At 39.3% G+C, this 18,555-nt stretch overlaps 1 protein-coding gene and 1 long non-coding RNA gene across 4 annotated transcripts in view; one reads left to right on the forward strand and one right to left on the reverse strand.

Annotated features, from left to right (window-relative positions):
- Positions 1 to 18,555, forward strand: part of SHQ1 (SHQ1, H/ACA ribonucleoprotein assembly factor) — a 97,664-nt gene that overhangs the window by 9,022 nt on the left and 70,087 nt on the right. For all 3 annotated transcript variants that reach the window (XM_081528376.1, XM_081528375.1, XM_081528374.1), the window contains exons 5-6: positions 5,834 to 5,946; positions 12,456 to 12,583. In XM_081528376.1, coding sequence (XP_081384502.1) covers positions 5,834 to 5,946; positions 12,456 to 12,583 — 241 coding nt within the window. The remainder of the gene's footprint in view (positions 1 to 5,833; positions 5,947 to 12,455; positions 12,584 to 18,555) is intronic.
- LOC145520900 (uncharacterized) lies at positions 279 to 7,053 on the reverse strand. The gene is made up of 2 exons (XR_014064888.1): positions 6,578 to 7,053; positions 279 to 1,104 (listed from the first exon to the last, which is right to left on the reverse strand). It is a non-coding gene; the product is annotated as an uncharacterized LOC145520900 (long non-coding RNA).

Genomic DNA, 18,555 nt, shown 5'->3' on the forward strand with positions numbered 1-18,555 from the left:
CTTTTTGATCTAGTTTTACTTTTTTTTTAAGATAGAATAATTGGAATCATGCAACATGTAAACGTGTAGCCTTTTCAGATTGGCTTCTTTTTTAGTAATATGTGTTTAAGTTTCCTTCATGTCTTTTCATGACTTAATAGCTCATTTCTTTTTTTTTTTTTTTCCTTTTCTTTTTCCTCTGACTGGAATAGAGCCCCAGCCCTTAGCAGTGAGAGTGCAGACCCCTAACCACTGGACTGCCAGGGAGTCCCCTTAATTTTTTTTAAATGGAAGAAACATGTGATGAACAGTTTTTTATTTTAACTTCATCCCTTCTGGGTAGAGGATGCTAAACCTGCTTAGTTGGTTTGCGGTTTATTATAGTAAGACATATTTGAGTCTGCTAAGGAAAGGTAAAGGATCTATGTTTTGGTCCTACTTGTACCTCTGTTTAAATTTGACATTCAGGCCAGTTATTTGACCACAAATAAATTTTGTCTCCTCTTTGTAAAACAGCGATAAATTTGCTCACCTACTTTATAAGGCTGTTTAGAAAATTTACGGAGATGATACACTTGAAAACTCTTGGAAAAAAAAAAGGTTAGTATGCTAGAAAGACTTCTGCCCTTAAGAAATATAAAATGCTCTCAAAACTTCTTGAAGGGAACAAAATTGAAATTAACTTAAGGGCAAATAATACTGATGAGATACTTCATTCAAATGCCTTATATGTTTTTCTGCTGAGTTATGATTTCTCCAGACTCTCTCTCCCTAACCAGATTTCCTGGTTATCTCTCAAGTAGTGAGAATAGAATCAGTTTTTTTCTACAGCAGAAACTACAGTAAATGGACCCCAGTTGTTTGGCAGATAGTAGTCTCTGGTTTATCTTTTGGGGATTGCCTGTCTAAAGCTATAAATGAATGGGAGAAAACTCCTGCAGGCTAAGGACAGATTATACATTCAGTCTGAAAGTGATTGTTGAGGCCAAGGAACTTGGTTTCTTCATTATTGCCGCTGTAGAGGAAAGATCCTCTCAAGGGGTTTCTGCCGCATTGCTGAGAAGATGCAGGACTGCTATGATGTGAGCCAAGGCCAAGTCCCTGGGAGGTCAGAAATTCTTGTATCTGTTGAAAATGTTCACTAAGTTAGTAGTTTAGGTTGAGTTAAGAGAAAAGATATTAATCAATATTCTTTTTATCTTTTGGATGTCTTATCTAATGCCCTGAATCTCTAGATTCCTCTCTCCCAGCTTAAAAAAAAAAAACAAGCGAATCATCCTCACATTTTTGGAGCCCTCCTGTAGCTCTTCCTGACTGCATCCCTCTTAACCTTGCTATTATAAACAATTTGAATGACTCTTGTCTTCAACATAGGGAAAAACAAAATGCATTTGAGAAAATTCTAAAGGATAATGTAAATAGCAATACTGTTGACAGTGTAGGTGTATAACCCCACATGTACAATATAGGGATCACAAAAAGTTCTGAAACTAAAAGTTTTTTATATTGAGTTTGATGCCGTGACCTGATCAGAGCTGATAAGACTTTTTCAATAATTTTTTTTTTAAATCCCACTTAGTGTGCGTATTCAAAGATTTTGCTATAGAAATAGCAATGAATTTAAATACTGTGTGCTGCCCCAGACGTCTTAGAGGGGATTAAGTAACACATGGATTGTATGTGCACCGTTACTTTTCTCAACTCTTAAGAGTGAATCCTGAAGCTCAGCCCTCTCTGGGGAACTTGGGTAGACTGTGGACCTCAGTGACAGCTAGTGGACAGTATCTGGACCTCCAGTGACAGCTAGCAGCTGCTTTGTGTGTCCCTGAGAGGCACTGGGCTGGGCTCCACGTCACCATTCTGTCGTGGCCTCATCACTATTGTACGTGCATATTCTGCCACTGGACAAACCAATGTGTAGTCTTTAAAGAATATTGTGTTTTCTCATATGGATTAAATGTGAGGTTTGTGGTGTCCTTCATGACAGTTTGGAAATATCAGAACTTTTGAAAATCACATGTGAATCAAGATGCCAGTAATTAAAGGATGCTGTCTTTAGGGTACTAAGGTACATGTGTTTTATGTGATGGTGCTACAGAAATCTTACATAACTGGTATTACTTGCAGAGTTCAATTGCATTTATAATTGTTCTGTTTGTGACATTCATATCATGCGATTAAAAACTGAGCAATCATGTAAGATTAACATGTAAGGCCTTTTTTTATGGATTATAAAAAATTTCTTTTTGTTTTTAGAAATTTTATTATTTTTAAATTTTTAAAATTGAAGTATAGTTGATTTATGATATTGTCTTAGTTTCAGATGTAGAGCAAAATGATTCAATTATACATGCATGCATACATATATGTGTGTATATATATGTATATTTCAGATACTTTTCCCTTATAGGTTATTAGAAAATGTTGACTATAATTCCCTATGCTATGCAGTAGGCCCTTGTTGATTATCTGTGTTTTACATGTGGTAGTGTGTATATGTCAGTACCAAACACTTACTTTATCTCCACCCCACATCATCCCCAAGACCTTTTTCTACTAGTAAACGAGCTAGAGGAAACTGAGACCATTATTGCATAAATAAGAACTTTGAGAACATATTTTCTATTTTAAATGATGTGTTTAAGAAACCACCATTTACAGTTCCTCTGGTTCTGCCTTTGGATGAGAAAATATCCATAAAGTTTTGTTGATTCATATTTTATTAGCATTTTTATAGTCTCTTCCCACCCACCCTCCATTAAATGAAATACAGCTTCATTTTTCTCTGATGGTAAAAGCAATATATATTCATTATAAAGATACAATATAAGAAAGAAAGTAAAACATCATCCATAATTCCAGTACCCAGTATCTTCTCTGAATTGAATTATTTAACCCTGTATTGGGGGATAGTGTATGGTCTTTCATGTTTATTCCCCACCAGCCATTTACACAGGATTTGCTTGTGAACTTCTGTATTTCATACTGATACTAAGAAGGAAATAAAGTTAATTTTGCTGAAACAAATTCTCTGTCACCACCCTGCCCCCATACACACGTGTGCACGCTCACCACCACCCCATCCCCCCCACCACACACACACTCCTTTCTGAAATTTCTGCCAGCCACAGGGCGCCTTTGGAAAACTGCCCCCATACACATGTGTACACGCTCATACACACACACACTCTCTCTCTCTTTCCTTTCTGAAATTTCTGCCAGCCACAGGGCGCCTTTGGAAAACTGCCCTGGCAGTTCCAAGTCAGGGCTTCTAACCAGGCTTCTGGCGTCAGTGGCTGCCAGCAGCAACAATCCTAGAGTCTCTGGACTCCCACCCAGCAGGCTCCCAGGACCACTGCTGCCAGCAGCCACAGAATGCTGGCCTGCTGGCCCTTTCCTTCTCTCGGCTACACTGGGGACCTGAAGCTGTTGTTTCCAGGAGACCTACTGGCCTGATGGGCACACAGTTCTTCATTTTCTCTCTGGAGAGTCTCTGCCTTCACTCGGCTGAAACTCACATTAGCCTTGTTTAGATCCCACATGACCTTTTCTTGGCACTGCCCATCTTTAAATAGCTCTCCCAGTGCTGACCTTAGCAGTACTTACAAAACAAAACAAAAACAAGAATCATTTTCGCCCTATTGTAGTGTGTCATTTCTCATCCTCTTGTCTTCCTTTCTCTTGTTTGACAGATGCCTTAGATTCCACTGCTCCAAGCTAACTTCACTTTTTAGTTTGTACCAATTTCACACCTCCCCGCCCCCCCCATGCTGCCCAAGGCCTGCCTCACTGCCCCTCCTGTCTCTGAGGTTGAGGAGGTGATGTCAGGCAGGTGAGGAAGCAGAGGAGTGAGGAAGAGTCCAGGTTGTCCTGCTCAGGGAAGAGATATTTCCGACAGATTAAACTAGAACTCTGAAAGTGTTTTCCCCTGGAAGCCTTGCTACACACTTATAAACTCTGTATTGGGAATGCTCTATTTCCAATTCATTTTGAATTGAGTAAATTTGTGGGCTGCCCAGAGAATCTAACTATGATTTATAATCATGTATCTTTAGGAAAATTCATTCTGAGCCTCCCAAAAGTAAATTGTAAAAGAACTCTTGGAATGTAGATTTTTCCAAGTTTGGGGATCTGTTTTTTCCCCAGAATGTTTGTGCTCTGAAGTATTCAGATATTCTGGATGTGACTTCCAAAAATGAAAGGGCCCCTGGGCCCCTTCATTTTGCTAGGATGTGCTTACATTAAATGTTGGTGATGTTTTGTTGTTCAGTCGCTAAGTTGTGTATGACTCTTTGCGACCCCATGGACTGCAGGAGGCCAGACTTCCCTGTCCTTTACTATCTTCAGGAGTATGCTCAGATTTCATGTCCACTGAGTCAGTGATACTATCTAACCATCTCATCCTCTGCCACCCTTTTCTCCTTTTGCCTTCAGTCTTGCTCAGCATCAGGGACTTTTCCAGTGAGTTGACTCTTCACATCAGGTGGCCAAAGCATTGAAGCTTCAGCTTCAGCATCAGTTCTTCCAATGCATATTCAGGGTTGATTTTCTTTAGAATTGACTAATTTGATCTCCTTGCAGCCCAAGGGACTCTCAAGAGTCTTCTCCAGCACCACAATTGGAAGGCATCAATTTCTTTGGCACTCAGCCTTCTTTATGTTCCAGCTCTCACATCTGTACATGACTACTGGAAAAACCATAGCTGATGTTACTTTAGCTCAATGGATTGTGGTAGGGCTGAGAGGTTTTTTTTGGAGTTTTTTTTTTTAATTGCAGGAATTCTGATGATGTGGAGAGTTCTGTATCTTAGTCTCTCCCTGGCGGATTCCATACAGCTGGTTTCATTGTAGTGATTTTGCTGTGCCACAGCTGTTGACTTGAAGCCTGGGCATCAGGCACCAACCAATCATTCTATTTACAAGTCTGTTTTAACAGTTTGCTTTCACAACCCTCTACCAAGTTATTTCCCTTGATTTCTTTTCAACTAATAGTCTTCAAGCTGCTTCCAGTTTGCTTCCTTATCCCTTGCAGTTGGTGGTGGGAGTGGGGAGATTGAAGAAAGAAAAAGGAGCTTTAGAAGTATTTTGTATTGTACAAGTTTCTTCCTTTCATAATTCTAGTCAAAAGAAAAAAGACCATATGGATTGTAGGTGGTTTTACTAATACAGGTGTTTTTTGTAGAGTTGGACTTAGGAAACATGCTGTATATCAGCATGTATTCATCCAGGGGAAGATTGTGGTATGTTGAATATTACTTTGGATTAGAGTTTTAAATTTTCAAGTGGAAATTATGTCTATTAAAATTGTCCTTAAAAATTCTTTTTAGGGATGAAAAGGGGCAAGGAAATAAGGACAGAGCCCAAAGTTGGTTTGGCCTTGAGGGAGTATTTACAGGGGCATGAAAATTATCTAAGTTTTGGTTTGCTGACATGGCACCCCTGGCAGCAGCAGCTCCATCTTGGGTCTAGAAATTTATTTCAACTTGCCCTTTCATAATTTTTAAATCCCTGGCAGTAAATGGAGGAATAAATGGAGAATTAAATGTTCCAGTTTGCTTGCAGAGGTTTATTCTGTTCTGGTTTTCCTGTTAAACTTTTATAGCTTTAATCCATGTTAATCAGTTTGTTTGTTGTAAGGATTAAATGAAATAATTGATGTGAAAGCTTCTAACAGGGCCTGGCAAATAGTAGATGTTTAAAAACATTTGCTGGATTTGAATTTAAATGTCACAGGTGGTATAATGACTTATCGATCAATTAGATTCTTCTTGTGTTTTGGCATTTTGTACAAAATTAGACTTCTCATGGCTCAAATAGGAGATAGCAATTATTCTTTCTTTCCTGGGTGTTCTTAGGATGAATTGAGTGATGTTATCGATATTAAGGATCCAGATTTCACCTCTGCGGCTGAACGAAGGCAGAAACGCCTGGCTGCTGAGCTGGCCAAGTTTGATCCTGATCATTATCTGTAAGTATTGAGTTTTATTTTTTAAGTTTTAAATAATTTACTTGAGATTGAGTATTTAAAAAAATTTTGAGTGCCTTTTTGACCGTGTTAGGCATGTGCTTTTTGGACTCCAGAAATGAGTGACAGCTCACAACCTTAATTGACATTTAAATTAACCTACAGCTGTTATACCTCGGTGATCTTTGTAAGGTGCTACATTTCATTACCTCATTTCAGCACATCACAGAAATCTTTTAATGTACTTCTTTGAGTTTTTGCTCTCCAGGCTTAAAAATAGAACACTGCATTCCTGAGAATACATACCTTTCTTTTCAGAAGACTCTGTTGTGATTAATGGTATATATGAATCAAAACACATTTCAGTTTCTTTAAGAATTTGAATCTACATGTACTGCATTTCTTGGCTGATCTAGGGACAGGTTTTCCCAACACTTTTATCCGCTAGCACCTGTAATCGAGGATCCATTGCAAATAAATAACTGTTTATTGGGGTAGGATATAAATACACTCTAATTTTAAGTTTTGCTTTATTTCCCACCTGCATCAGTTGTGTCTTGAGCTATCATGTGTCTCTGTCAGGCTTATATTTGTTGAAGGAACAAAACTAAGGGGTAGGTAAATAATCACTTGCCTTGGAAAGATTGTGATGTGTCTCATTGATCACGAATAGCAGCACTTCTTGCAAGGAAGTGATTGTCCCCAGGCCTCTGTGAGTACTTGACAGCTTTCTTAGGATGTCAGTTGTGTTTTGATAAAGATCTCAGTTAATATTCTTCCCATACTCTGGGCTGGCAGGTTCTAAACTGTTACATATGCAGCTGTCATCATCATATTCCCTTGTATAGTGCTCTCAGCTTATCGAGTTCTCTTGTGTGATTATTTCAGCTTTCACAGCAGCGAGGAAGGGAGGTTAAGGGACTCACCCAAGGTCACACCACTGCTAAGCGACTCATCTGGGACATCTTGAGAAGAGTCTTTCCATTTGTCATTTTGTATTTCCTTTTCATGTACACTATTTCAGTTTAACTGCTGTTGCTCTTGTGATTAACATTCTATCTCCTGTGACTCAGTGGGAGACTAATTGGAATGGCAGAAATATATCTTGTGATGTGCAAATGGGTGGAGTGATATGTGATGATGAATGGAGGAACTCTTTGACATCCTCAGGGAAGCTGTGTAAGAGCAGGGTGGGTTATATTTTGGAGGACATCTGAGAGATTCAACTCTGTTTACATTGCCATTTCTAATTACCTTTTTCTCTCCAATTGTGATTTTAAATGACTGAAGAATAATTTGAAGAAACCCATTTAAAATCACGCTGAATATTTAAATCAGAAATTTCATTGTCAGCAAATTTCCTGGGCAAGCATGAAAACAGATTGAGCTTTACAAGACAGAAATTTTGAGTGGGAGGGAGCTTAATTAGCAGAACTGCCTATCTCTTCTCTTCTAAAACTTAAAGAATAGTGATATGGCCTGAGAGAATTAGGAAATTGGAATTTATAGTTAGCAGTGTAATATTAGAAGCAGCCCTTACTTTTCTCTATCTTCTGTGTCTTTATCCAGAAGCACATTTTCTTTAATAGTATGCATGAAATGTTCTTTGCATTACTTCAGGGAAGGTTCTTTTTACATGAGCGATTTAAATTCAGTCTCGGGCAAGTTGGAGGGTGAGAGTCAGTAGGTAAAGATTCTTTGTGACTTTTCTGGTAGGAATGGTGGTGGTGGTTTAGTCACTAAGTCGTGTCTGACTCTGTGATCCCTTGGACTATAGCCGGCCAAGCTCCTCTGTCCATGAGATTCTTCAGTCAAGAATACTGGAATGGGTTGCCATTTCCTTCTCCAGGGGATCTTCCTGACCCAGGAATCAAACCGACGTCTCCTGCATTGCAGGCAGACTCTTTACCGACTGAGCTATGAGGGAAGCTGGTAGGAATAAGACTGGTTGTCATTTTTGTTTTACTCATTATCTATATTAGCTGACTGACTCACCCAAATGTGTTGAATTAAATGAAGTGCAAGTAAAATTCCTTTAAATTTTCAATTAAAAATCACTGCTTATTTTGTCATTCTTAATGGTTACTACAGTGGAAGGAAAGGTTTATTTTAAATTCTTACTTACCATGAAGACAATATATTGCGTGTATTGTATTAGAATTTAAATGTATATAATGTGATATGCATGTGTAATACATAGTATATTTTATATTTGCGTAATACATGGCGTTTTCAAGTTGTTTGACTTGCCCTCACAAGTCATGATGTCTCTTCATGTTGTCAGGTTTTTCAGTAGCTTGAGGAAAACTAATTTAAATTTCACCCTAAGGCAGAACACAGTGAGGTAAATTGACTATATACAAAATTTATATATTCCAAAGGTGCATGTAAATGACTTCAGGTTATTATTGTTTTAAAAATCCTTTCTTGTAAAATCTGGGTGCCAGTGTGTGATTTTTTTCCCCCCATAAGTTTTGCAGCCCAGCAGAATGTTGAGCATGTAAAGATGATCCATTATTCTTTTTGATTATCTGTTTCTTGCCATTTTAAATTTCTTTTGGTATTATTTTTACAGTTACGTATGTTGAAGGAATTTTGAAACATTTGTTAATAGTCCTTCCTTTTTTGCTTATTATACTTTCCATATTTCTCTAGCTGAGCCTGGTTTTTGTTGTTTCTTTTTTTCCTTCCCAGGCAAATTGTTTTTTAATTGTTGACATATATTTTACTTTAACCAGTTCATAAAGTCTCACTTATTTCCTTATTGGAGAAAATAAAAGAATTTAGTTAACATTCAAAATAACTACCATAGATAAGAAAAGGGACAACAATGATTGTGCAGCATTTGAAGTGCCTTTTTTGGGACCAAAAGAAGACCTTCTTTTATTTATTTATTTATTTTTAAAAATTGAGGTGTAGTTGATTTACAATATTGTATTAGTTTCAAGTGTACAACATAGTGATTCACAATTTTTATAGATTATACTTCTTAAAGTTATTATAAAATGTTGACTCTATCCCCTGTACTGTACAATATGTCCTTATAGCTTATTTATTTTATATATGGTAGTTTATACCTCTTAATCTGGGGAGTCATGTCAAATTGTAATGTTCAGCACTATACATTTGATAAAGAAGATGGTAGAATGATCAAGCTCCTGGATTTATTGAGGAGATCTCAAAATGACAAGTAGTCATTAGAAGCCTGAAAAGAAAGGTTCACCTCCTTCCCAGTGTGGTTCTTTATTCAAAATAGCAACCTTAGGAAAAAGCACTGGAATAAAATGTCATTTACTCATTCTTTCATGTTCTACCAATATTTGTTCTACCAAATATTGTTACTTACTTGTTCTACTTACTTGTTCTACCAATATTTGTTTGAATGACTTCCATGCCAGGCGGTGTTGCAGACAGCAAGCAGAGAGTGGTGAATACATGGTAGCTGCCCTCATGGGGCTTACACTCCAGTGAGGAAATGGAAAGTATTTCTATTGTGATAAGTGCTATGGAGAAAAGTCAGGTGAAGGGTTTAGAGAGCGACTGAGCATCTCACTGACTCCTCTATTTCCACATGTTTAAAATCGAATGCATCATTTTACCTCTAAAGTCTTCCTGAATTTTCTGCTTGATAGGATGCCCTTTATTTCATCCCAGTCACCCAGGTTGAAAACCTGGGATTCACCTTGGACTGTGTTCTTTGTTCCACACTTTCCAGTCAATCCTGAAATTATACCATTTATCTCTTTCTGCTTTGCTTCACTCCACCTTTTCCTGGCCCTCTTCTGTGCCTGGCTTGTTGCAGCTGTCCCCTAACTGCCCAACTGGCATTTCTCATTCCTGCCTGCTCTTCTGCAGATCCATCAACCATAAAACCATCAGTGCAGTGTCTACTGAGAGTGAAAATCTGCTTACAGCCTTACTGGGCTCTCCTTTGCCTAAAAGCATAAACTCCTAACTCTTTAGCACGTATAGAGAGTTTTCTGTGATCTGGATGCTACCTGCCTCTGTGGCGTCTATTTTGCTACCCCCTGCCCACATTTCATATGATGACAGTAATGAATGTTTGCATCTCCCCACCTATACCACACTGCCTCTGACACATTTTTTACTCCCAATTTCCCTTTGCCAGCTGTTGTTTCCCCTTTTCCTGCTTTCCCTGAATAACTTTGACTTATTCTGTAAGGCTGGGTTCAGTTGTCACCCCCTGGCACCCTCGCTTCCTGCTTGGCATAGGAAGTGCTCACGTGTTATGGCTCCTCTCGTTTTTACCACATTGTTTTGTAACATTCTGTGTTTTCGTCTGTTGTTCCCATTGAATTGTGGTGCCCTGAAGGACAGGGCAAGAGTCTTACTGGTCTTCTCTCTTACGCCACACAGAGAGAGCACTCAGTGAATGCTTGTTGAACTTATGGCATTTTAAAACTTGAAAATAATTTATTCTGGAAAGTAGAGCATTAGTCGACCTTAGATATTGGGCATCACAAGGAAGCAACCATCACTGTTTAGATGAGGGACTGTACTAGTGAGATTTTCCTCAAAACATTTTGAATCTTTTGAGGGTTGTGCATGAAGGTGGCAGAGATACTGTTTTACAAGAGGATTTCCCCCCTATTATTTTTTCTCCTAGGGGAAAAAACAGCATCTTTTCAGATGGGCTCTTCTTCTCCTACCCTTGACTTAAACGTCCTTGGTGTTTCAGCCTTCAGCACCCTTTCCTCTCATGTGGCCACTTCACCCTGGGTGTTCTGTCCTCTCGCTTCAGTAACTGTGTGAATGCTCAGGACTTCTATGTGTCTCTCTTGAGCACAGGTTTGCGTATCTGACTGCCCGTGGGACAAGTTTCTGTCTTTCCTACAAGGGCACCTCAAATAACTCGTCCCAAAGCAGAAGCCGTTCCCTCTCCAGTCAAGTCTGTTAACATCCTGTGTTCCTGTCTCTGCGGAGCGCACTGTGGTCCACCTACCTGTCCAGGCCAGAGTCCTGGGCAACAGCCTGATCCTGACAGGAACTGGTTCTGAGAATTACTCTTTCCAGATAATTGCTCTTCAGTTTTGTCCAATGTGTGCTTTATTTCCTCACTCATAAAAATGGAATTTTATATTGGTTAGTAGCTTGGATTTCAGACTAAGACTTAAATGGGTCCAAACCCTGGCCCCACTTCTCACTGGTTCTTTGGCCTTAAGCCTGATACACAGCTTTTCCAGCCCTCAGTTTCCACTCAGGTGAAAGGGGAGTATTAATAGCACCCATTGCCTAATGAGGCAGTGTGGGTATTCAAGGAAATAAGGAATGAAAAGCACTTAGTTCAGTGCTTGCCACGTCCAAAGAACTCAGTAAGTTGTCTGTGATCTTTCTAATTTTAAAAAGATTTCAGTATCTCAGTTGAAAAGTAATTAAAGTCTTTAAAGTATTAAAACTATGAGCTAGAAAATCCAATGTATGAAAACAACCAGTGTCTTTAGGTCCTAATTACCTGAAATATCAATGAATTTTCCACCATAAGCTATACTTTTTGTCATTCTTTTCCAGTTTCCAACTTTCAATATAAGATAGTATTTGTGCTGTGTGTGCTATGCTAAGTTGCTTCCATTGTGTCCGACTCTTTGTGATCCTGTGGACTGTAGCCCACCAGGCTCCTCTGTCCATGGGATTCTCCAGGCAACAGTACTGGAGTGGGTTGCCATGCCCTCGACCAGGGGATGTTCCCAACCCAGGGATCAAACCAGCATTTCTTCTGCTTCCTGCATTTGCAGGTGGGTTCTTTACCACTAGTGCCACCTGGGAAGCTGTAAGACAGCATAATTTCTGAATAAGTGTCTTCAAAGAGTTTATTTTGAATGTAGCAGTTGTTTTTCTAGTTAAAACTGAGAAAGTAAAGTACAGGAAAAGTAATTTTCTGTTCCCTATGAAAGTTCCTTTTATCTTTTGCAATAGTTTTGACTTAGGGTCTATAAAGATTAGCATAGCTAAATAAAATAGACTGTGTCTTGGAAGGAAACATGAGTGCACATACTAAAAAATGAGATGTGTGTGTGTATGTGAGAGAGAGACCTCTGTGATTATGTGGTATCCTAAATATTCTCATGTGTTTATTTTTTTGTTGTTGGTGGTGGTGGAGTTAAAATACTATTTATTATAACCTTATCAAAATTTGTAATATTTGCAAACTTTGCACAAGGCCTAGTCTTCATGAGTATTGTGTTCAGATTTGCTTCATCCCACATAACTATTGTATAGGACATAGGACTTCAGAGGGGAGGGGTCTTCTCTGTACTTGCTGTTTAAAAAGATCACAAATGTCAAATATCCCTTTAGTCTGAGGGTTACTTTTCATTTATGTTGATTAGTAACCACAGTGAAAGTAATAGCAGCATTCAGCCTTGCCTTGAAATGTACTTTGAATTAGTCTGTATTTCTAGTACAAATATGATGAATTAAGGTAAAATTTTAAACAGTGAAAACCAGCCCAATTCTATGTAATAAGCCCCTTCATTTTTTTTTTTTTTTCCCAGAGCTGACTTTATGGAAGATGAGGCAGTTAAACAGATTTTGGAATATAATCCTTGGTGGACTGATTTATATTCAGAAATGATGGCCTCTTTGGGAAAGAGTCAGGAGGAAGAAAATCTTGCTGCGTTAGGTAAGAAACTCAAAATAAGACTCATTTGCACACTGCCTTTCTTAAACACACGATTGTAATTGTCACATGGAGTGAAGATATTATTTTGATTTGCTAATTTTGGAAATAGGAGCTTCACCCGGGACTGGGAGATGCCACACAGTAGTTATACTTATTTGTCTCAGAAAATTCTTTTGGAATATGTTTTACTTTTGAATCATTGGGGTTCTTTAAAATTTCTTAATTTTTTAAATGTTTTTATCAAATTTAGGGACATTAACATACAGGACATGTGTAGTTGTCGAACAATCTGCTTGTGGGATCTGAATGTTCCTCTGTGGTAAGGGCATTGGAGTATTAGTAATGGTGAGAAAAGACCAAGTTTTCCATCCCTTTGTCTGTTGAATAAATTTGATAAGTTCTCTCCAGTTTTTTCACAAGTGGTTTCATGTGGAAGCAGGACTAGTTATCTTCCTTTCTGTACCTTACAGAGAGCAATTTTTACCAAAGAACACTGAGCTAGGGGGTTTTATGAGCCATAAGAGCCAACTGTGCCATGCTTAACATGAAGCCAAATATTATACACAGAGTTATAGCTTTAGACAGGCATTTTATTAATGGGCTTCCCAAGTGGCACAGTGGTAAAAAATCTGTCTGCCAATGCAGGAGACACAAGAGATATGGATTCAATCCCTGGGTTGGGTAGATTCCCTGGAGTAGGAAATGGCAACCGACTCCAGTAGTCTTGCCTGGAGGATGCCGTGGACAGAGGAGCATGGTGGGCTATGGGCCATGGGGTCACAAAACAGTTGGGCGTGACTGAGCACTCACACACACACACACATTTTATTAACACCTTTTCTAAGTAGGAGGTTTGTATGTTAAGTCTGTGAATTAGAATTATAACAATTTCACATAGATCAAGAATAGTGGGCTAGTGTTTCCTGTTATACTGATTTGGCTTTTAATTATATATTAAAAATACTATGCCTAGACTTGTGTTGCGATGATCACTTTGTAGTATATGCAGATGTTGAATTTTAATGCTGTACACTTGAAAATTATATAATAAAAATACATGTATTAAAAAATCCATCCTATGCATTATTTGAGAGTGAACAATCTTGCTTCCAAAAAAAAATTCAGTGTTTAAATGAAAGGAACCCCCCCCCACACACACACACATGCATGAAATGGAATATAGAATCTCCTTACTCCAAATTCCTTTTCCTGAAAATAATCACTGTTAACAATTTGGGGTATTTTAAAGACATATACCCACATCTAAGCATTTGCTTTTAGAAGTTTATACACATAGATTCATATACACTCTCTTCTCACTTTGCTTTCTTTATAGTATATGTTGTACATCTTCCATCAATGCTTACAGTTCTACCTGAAGCTTTTAATACCTGCCTAGTGTTCTGTTGTGTTTTTGTGTCATAACTGGTGACTGTTTGGGTTGTTGACTACTTATGGACATTCGGGGTGTTTACATGGTTCTGCAGTGACCTTCTTTGACCACTCATTCTGAAGAAACTGTTGCTTCACAGTATTTTGATCCTCTGCATAGAAATGCAGTAGCTTGCTATTTGTTCTATTTCTAGAGCCTTGAAAGAGCCTATTATTTAATAGGTAACTCAACAAATATTTGTAGAATAAAATAAATATTGCAGTAAATATTTTTGTAGTTAGGTTTCATTAGAATTTAGGTGGTCTCTACCAGAGTGAAAAATTGCCACTATAATTTTTTTGGATTTGACTCTCCTGCACAACGGAAACTCATTTGTAAATAATGATTCTTGTTACATTGTTTTCAGCAAATCCTTGGTTTTATATCTGATTTGTGTTTAAGAATCTTTTAGAGACTTCCCGTAGCATGTAGGGGAATTTTCAGGTGTGGGATTGCTAACATGGTTTAGATAGTTATATGCTGTATAGACGGGCTCAGAAAGTTTGTTCAGACTTCAATCGTCAGTGCTTTGTATTGGTTTGAGTCAGTTCCCCAGTTTTAGTGTAATATCTTGCTGAAGCTGTCTGGGAAGGAATTGGTGGTTATGTAGTTTTCTGTCCACAAGGGTGAGCTAGTTGCCTTAAAAATCGAGATGGTATTTACTTTCAATTTAAATTTTAACTTGCTCTGCTTTAATCGGTTGTAGTGTATTCTAGGTCCTATTTTCTGTCTCAGCCGTTCTCTATGTATAATTTTAACAGAAGGATAAGCCAGTTGGTGCCTTTAACCACTGTCCCTTCTGACTCTGTGGTGTGTAATCCAGACTGGTGCTTCAGACACATTCCCAGTCCATTGAACTGTTACAGTGATTTATTCTAAGAATCACTTTTAAAAACAACAAGGGCATGTGATAAAGGTAGAGGAACTTGAATTCTGTGTTGTACAGATGGGTACCTCTTATAAATGTGCTAAGTAATGGTTATGCCTATGAAAGTCTCTCAGTCGTGTCCGACTCTTTGCGACCCCATGGACCATACAGTCCATGGAATTCTCCAGGCCAGAATACTGGAGTGGGTGCCTTTTCCTTCTCCAGGGGATCTTCCTGACCCAGGAATTGAACTGGGGTCTCCTGCACTGCAGGTGGATTCTTTACCAACTGAGCTATCAGGGAAGCTTGGTTATGCCTAGGATATAAGGTAAATAGGGGGTTCAGTGTTTAATGCCCTGCTCCTCCACAGGCTGGCTTTGTGAGTTGGCAACTGCTCTGGGTTGCTGTGGAAATCCTGTATCTACCTCACAGAATTGTCATGAGGATTGAACTAGACCATTTACTTAAAATCTTAGCATATTGTAAGTGTTAGAACTTATCAGTACAGAGTAAATCAATGGCAGGAGAGCCAGGAATTGACTGGCTTCCCTTTGAAATGACAATTTTTATACATTTACATGGCTTTAAGGGCAAGTTCTTTGTTAACATGATTCTTCTTTCAGTTTTTTTTTTTTCTTGTTCAATTTTTTGAGACACCCAGCATTGGAGGCACACATTGAAATGTGTTGAATCAGGCTCAAATAGAGGAGAAAATAAACCGAAATATGAACTTTGAAGTTCTCAGCTCATTCAGGCAGCATGCTGCTGCTGTAATTTCCCCCTTCCTCCTCTCCTCTTATCCCCTCTTTGCTCTCAGGCCTTCTTCCTCTCTGTCATTGCAGGGGGACATTTCCGGCAGACACAACAGTGCATGTGAGGGATGCGTCTTGGATTCCTCCTCCTAAAACATTAAGCTAGATTGTCTTGATTTCCAGATAAGCCTTAGGTGATAAACTTTGTCCCCTGTCTTTGCCTTGGTTATGACTTTTGTCATATTCATCGTTGCTCTGAGTTACAACACGGAGACTTTCCTTGCTGTCTTCAATTCTGTAATTATCCGGATCTTCCTCCCCAAAGGCTTGTAAATGGAAGTGTTAAATGCCGTGCCCCCACTGAGCTCTGGTTTCACGAGGATGAACTTACCACATTTCCCATGTTGTGTCTCAGCGGTTGATCTCAGCCCAAGAATCTTGGCACATGATTGCTTGTTATGACACCACGTAACACTCATAGTCGGTGAACTTCGTAGCAGGGACATCCTGTTTGGCACCAGTGTTTGCAGAGCTAAACTGTCAGCATCAGCCCAGAAAGCTGCAGCACTGTGGGGCTGCCCATTTGGGCCAAGGGTTTGAGTGCAGTACGTTTTCTTCTGATTCCCTTGATCTGTTTCCAGAAAGTGTACAATGGAATAGATTTGCATTTCTCTGAGAGGAGCCAGATCATGTATGATTTGTTGACCCATGGAGAACAAGGATGTTTGGGAAGGGACTTAGGCAACAAAGAAGATTTAAAAGGAATAAAAACAGGTGATGTTCGAAGTGAAGTGACAAAGCCACTTTCCACTTTGATGGGAGCCACTTGGCGGTCTTCAAATGTATTGATGGAGTTTTTCGTCTTGGGAGGTGGTCTTGGGCCATTTGCTTCCGTGTTAAGGCACCAGTTTCTTCCCCAAATAGAGCCCGAAATAGGCTTTTGTTTGACTGTAGATTATTTGTTGTTGTGTGCTCACTTGCTGAGTCTTATCTGACTCTCTGCGAGCCCCTGAACTGTAGCCCGGCAGGTTCCTCTGTCCACGGGATTTCCCAGGCAAGAATACTTGAGTGGGTTGCAATTTCCTCCTCCAGGGGTTCTGCCCTATCCAGGGTTTGAACCTGCATTTCCCGAATCTCCTGCATTGGCAGGCAGATTCTTTACCACTGAGCCACCTAGGAAATCCTGTAGATTGTTTACAGAAGTATAAGTAGCCAAAATGTCATGAACTGGATAGCAAAGCTGCTATGTCGTGTAGCTAAAGTCACACGAATGCATGACAAATGTTAATTGTGGTGGCAAGCAGCCAAGTATTATTGGTATAGGTCTGTAGTTATTTGTGGTGCTGCCCCTTGGTTAGACCTGACTGTATGCAGATCTCCCCAAGTTTCCCTTTGGGTGATATGATTTATAGCTCTAATGTGAAAGGCTTGGGGGAGCTCAGACTTTTGGTTTCTCTACTGATTTCTCGATTTGTTGTTATTGTTATTTATTATCTCTGGTTTCTTTGCTTGAATTTCAGAATTTAAATACCTTTGTGTATTATTAATGAACTACTTAGGCCAAAACTGGAACTCAAACCACCCAGGAAAAGGTGGTTGTGTTGTAAGGGAAGGTTAGGGGCACCCAGCATTCAGGAATTTGGAAGAGTACGTTCAAGTCAGCCTTGTGTGTACAGTCATGGATAATTATCTGTGGTGTATGGAAAGACTTATCTGTGGGTCATATAACAGCAGAGCTCATAGTTCCCAAGTCAACCTTTACAAATCATTGAATACATACAGGTGTGATGACTTAGGAGTAAGGAATATATGTGTGTGTGAATGATTTGGTACGTTGTTCACTGGTTCTGGGCACGCTTACCTTGTGATTCAGAATTCCATGGAAGCAGAGGTCTTTCTTAGCCAACTAGTGTCTAAAGGCTTTTCTCTGTTCAGTTCAGTTCAGTCGCTCAGTCGTGTCTGACTCTTTGCGACCCCATGAATTGCAGCACGCCAGGCCTCTCTGTCCATCACCAACTCCCGGAGTCTATCCAAACTCATGTCCATCGAGTTGGTGATGCCATCCAACCATCTCATCCTCTGTCGTCCCCTTCTCCTCCCGCCCCCAATCCTACCCAGCATTAGGGTCTTTTCCAATGAGTCGACCCTTCGCATGAGGTGGCCAAAGTATTGGAGTTTCAGCTTCAACATCAGACCTTCCAATGAACACCCAGGATTGATCTCTTTTAGGATGGATTGATTGGATCTCCTTGCAGTCCAAGGGACTCTCAAGAGTCTTCTCCAACACCACAGTTCAAAAGCATCAATTCTTCGGTGCTCAGCTTTCTTCACAGTCCAACTCTCACATCCATACATGACCACTGGAAAAACCATAGCCTTGACTAGACGTACTTTTCTTGGCAAAGTAATGTCTCTGCTTTTAAATATGCTATCTAGGTTGGCCATAACCTTCCTTCCAAGGAGTAAGCGTCTTTTAATTTCATGGCTGCAATCATGGCTTTTCTCTAGTGAGATACTATTGTACAATCACCTGGCACTTTCCTATTAGCTAAACTAATGAACGTCTCCAAAACTGTAGCTAAGGGAATACCTTCTCAGGTGCTCTTGCTGAGTAATAGGCGTCTTCAAATACTTTGTCAGATATGTGTTCATACAGTGAAGAAATGTTCCTTTTTACGGTATCCTCACATCAGACCGCTTTAAGTGAATGGAGAGCTTCTCTTTAAATTGAAAAATCTTCATATGAGCCCTGTAATGGGACAGTCAACACCCAGTTGATCTGTCATGTGAATTTCTTTTTTAGAAGTCAGTCTTTTTTTTTAGAAGTCAATCTTTAAAGAGTGCTTCTCCTAACTGTGTTATACTCAACTGTATTAAACTTTAAACGTACACATTTCTTTTTATTGCTGGCCAACAAATT

The sequence above is a fragment of the Giraffa tippelskirchi genome, chromosome 9 (assembly GCF_054371585.1).
Source record: "Giraffa tippelskirchi isolate mGirTip1 chromosome 9, T2T-mGirTip1v1.2.pri, whole genome shotgun sequence".
Taxonomy (NCBI): domain Eukaryota; kingdom Metazoa; phylum Chordata; class Mammalia; order Artiodactyla; family Giraffidae; genus Giraffa; species Giraffa tippelskirchi.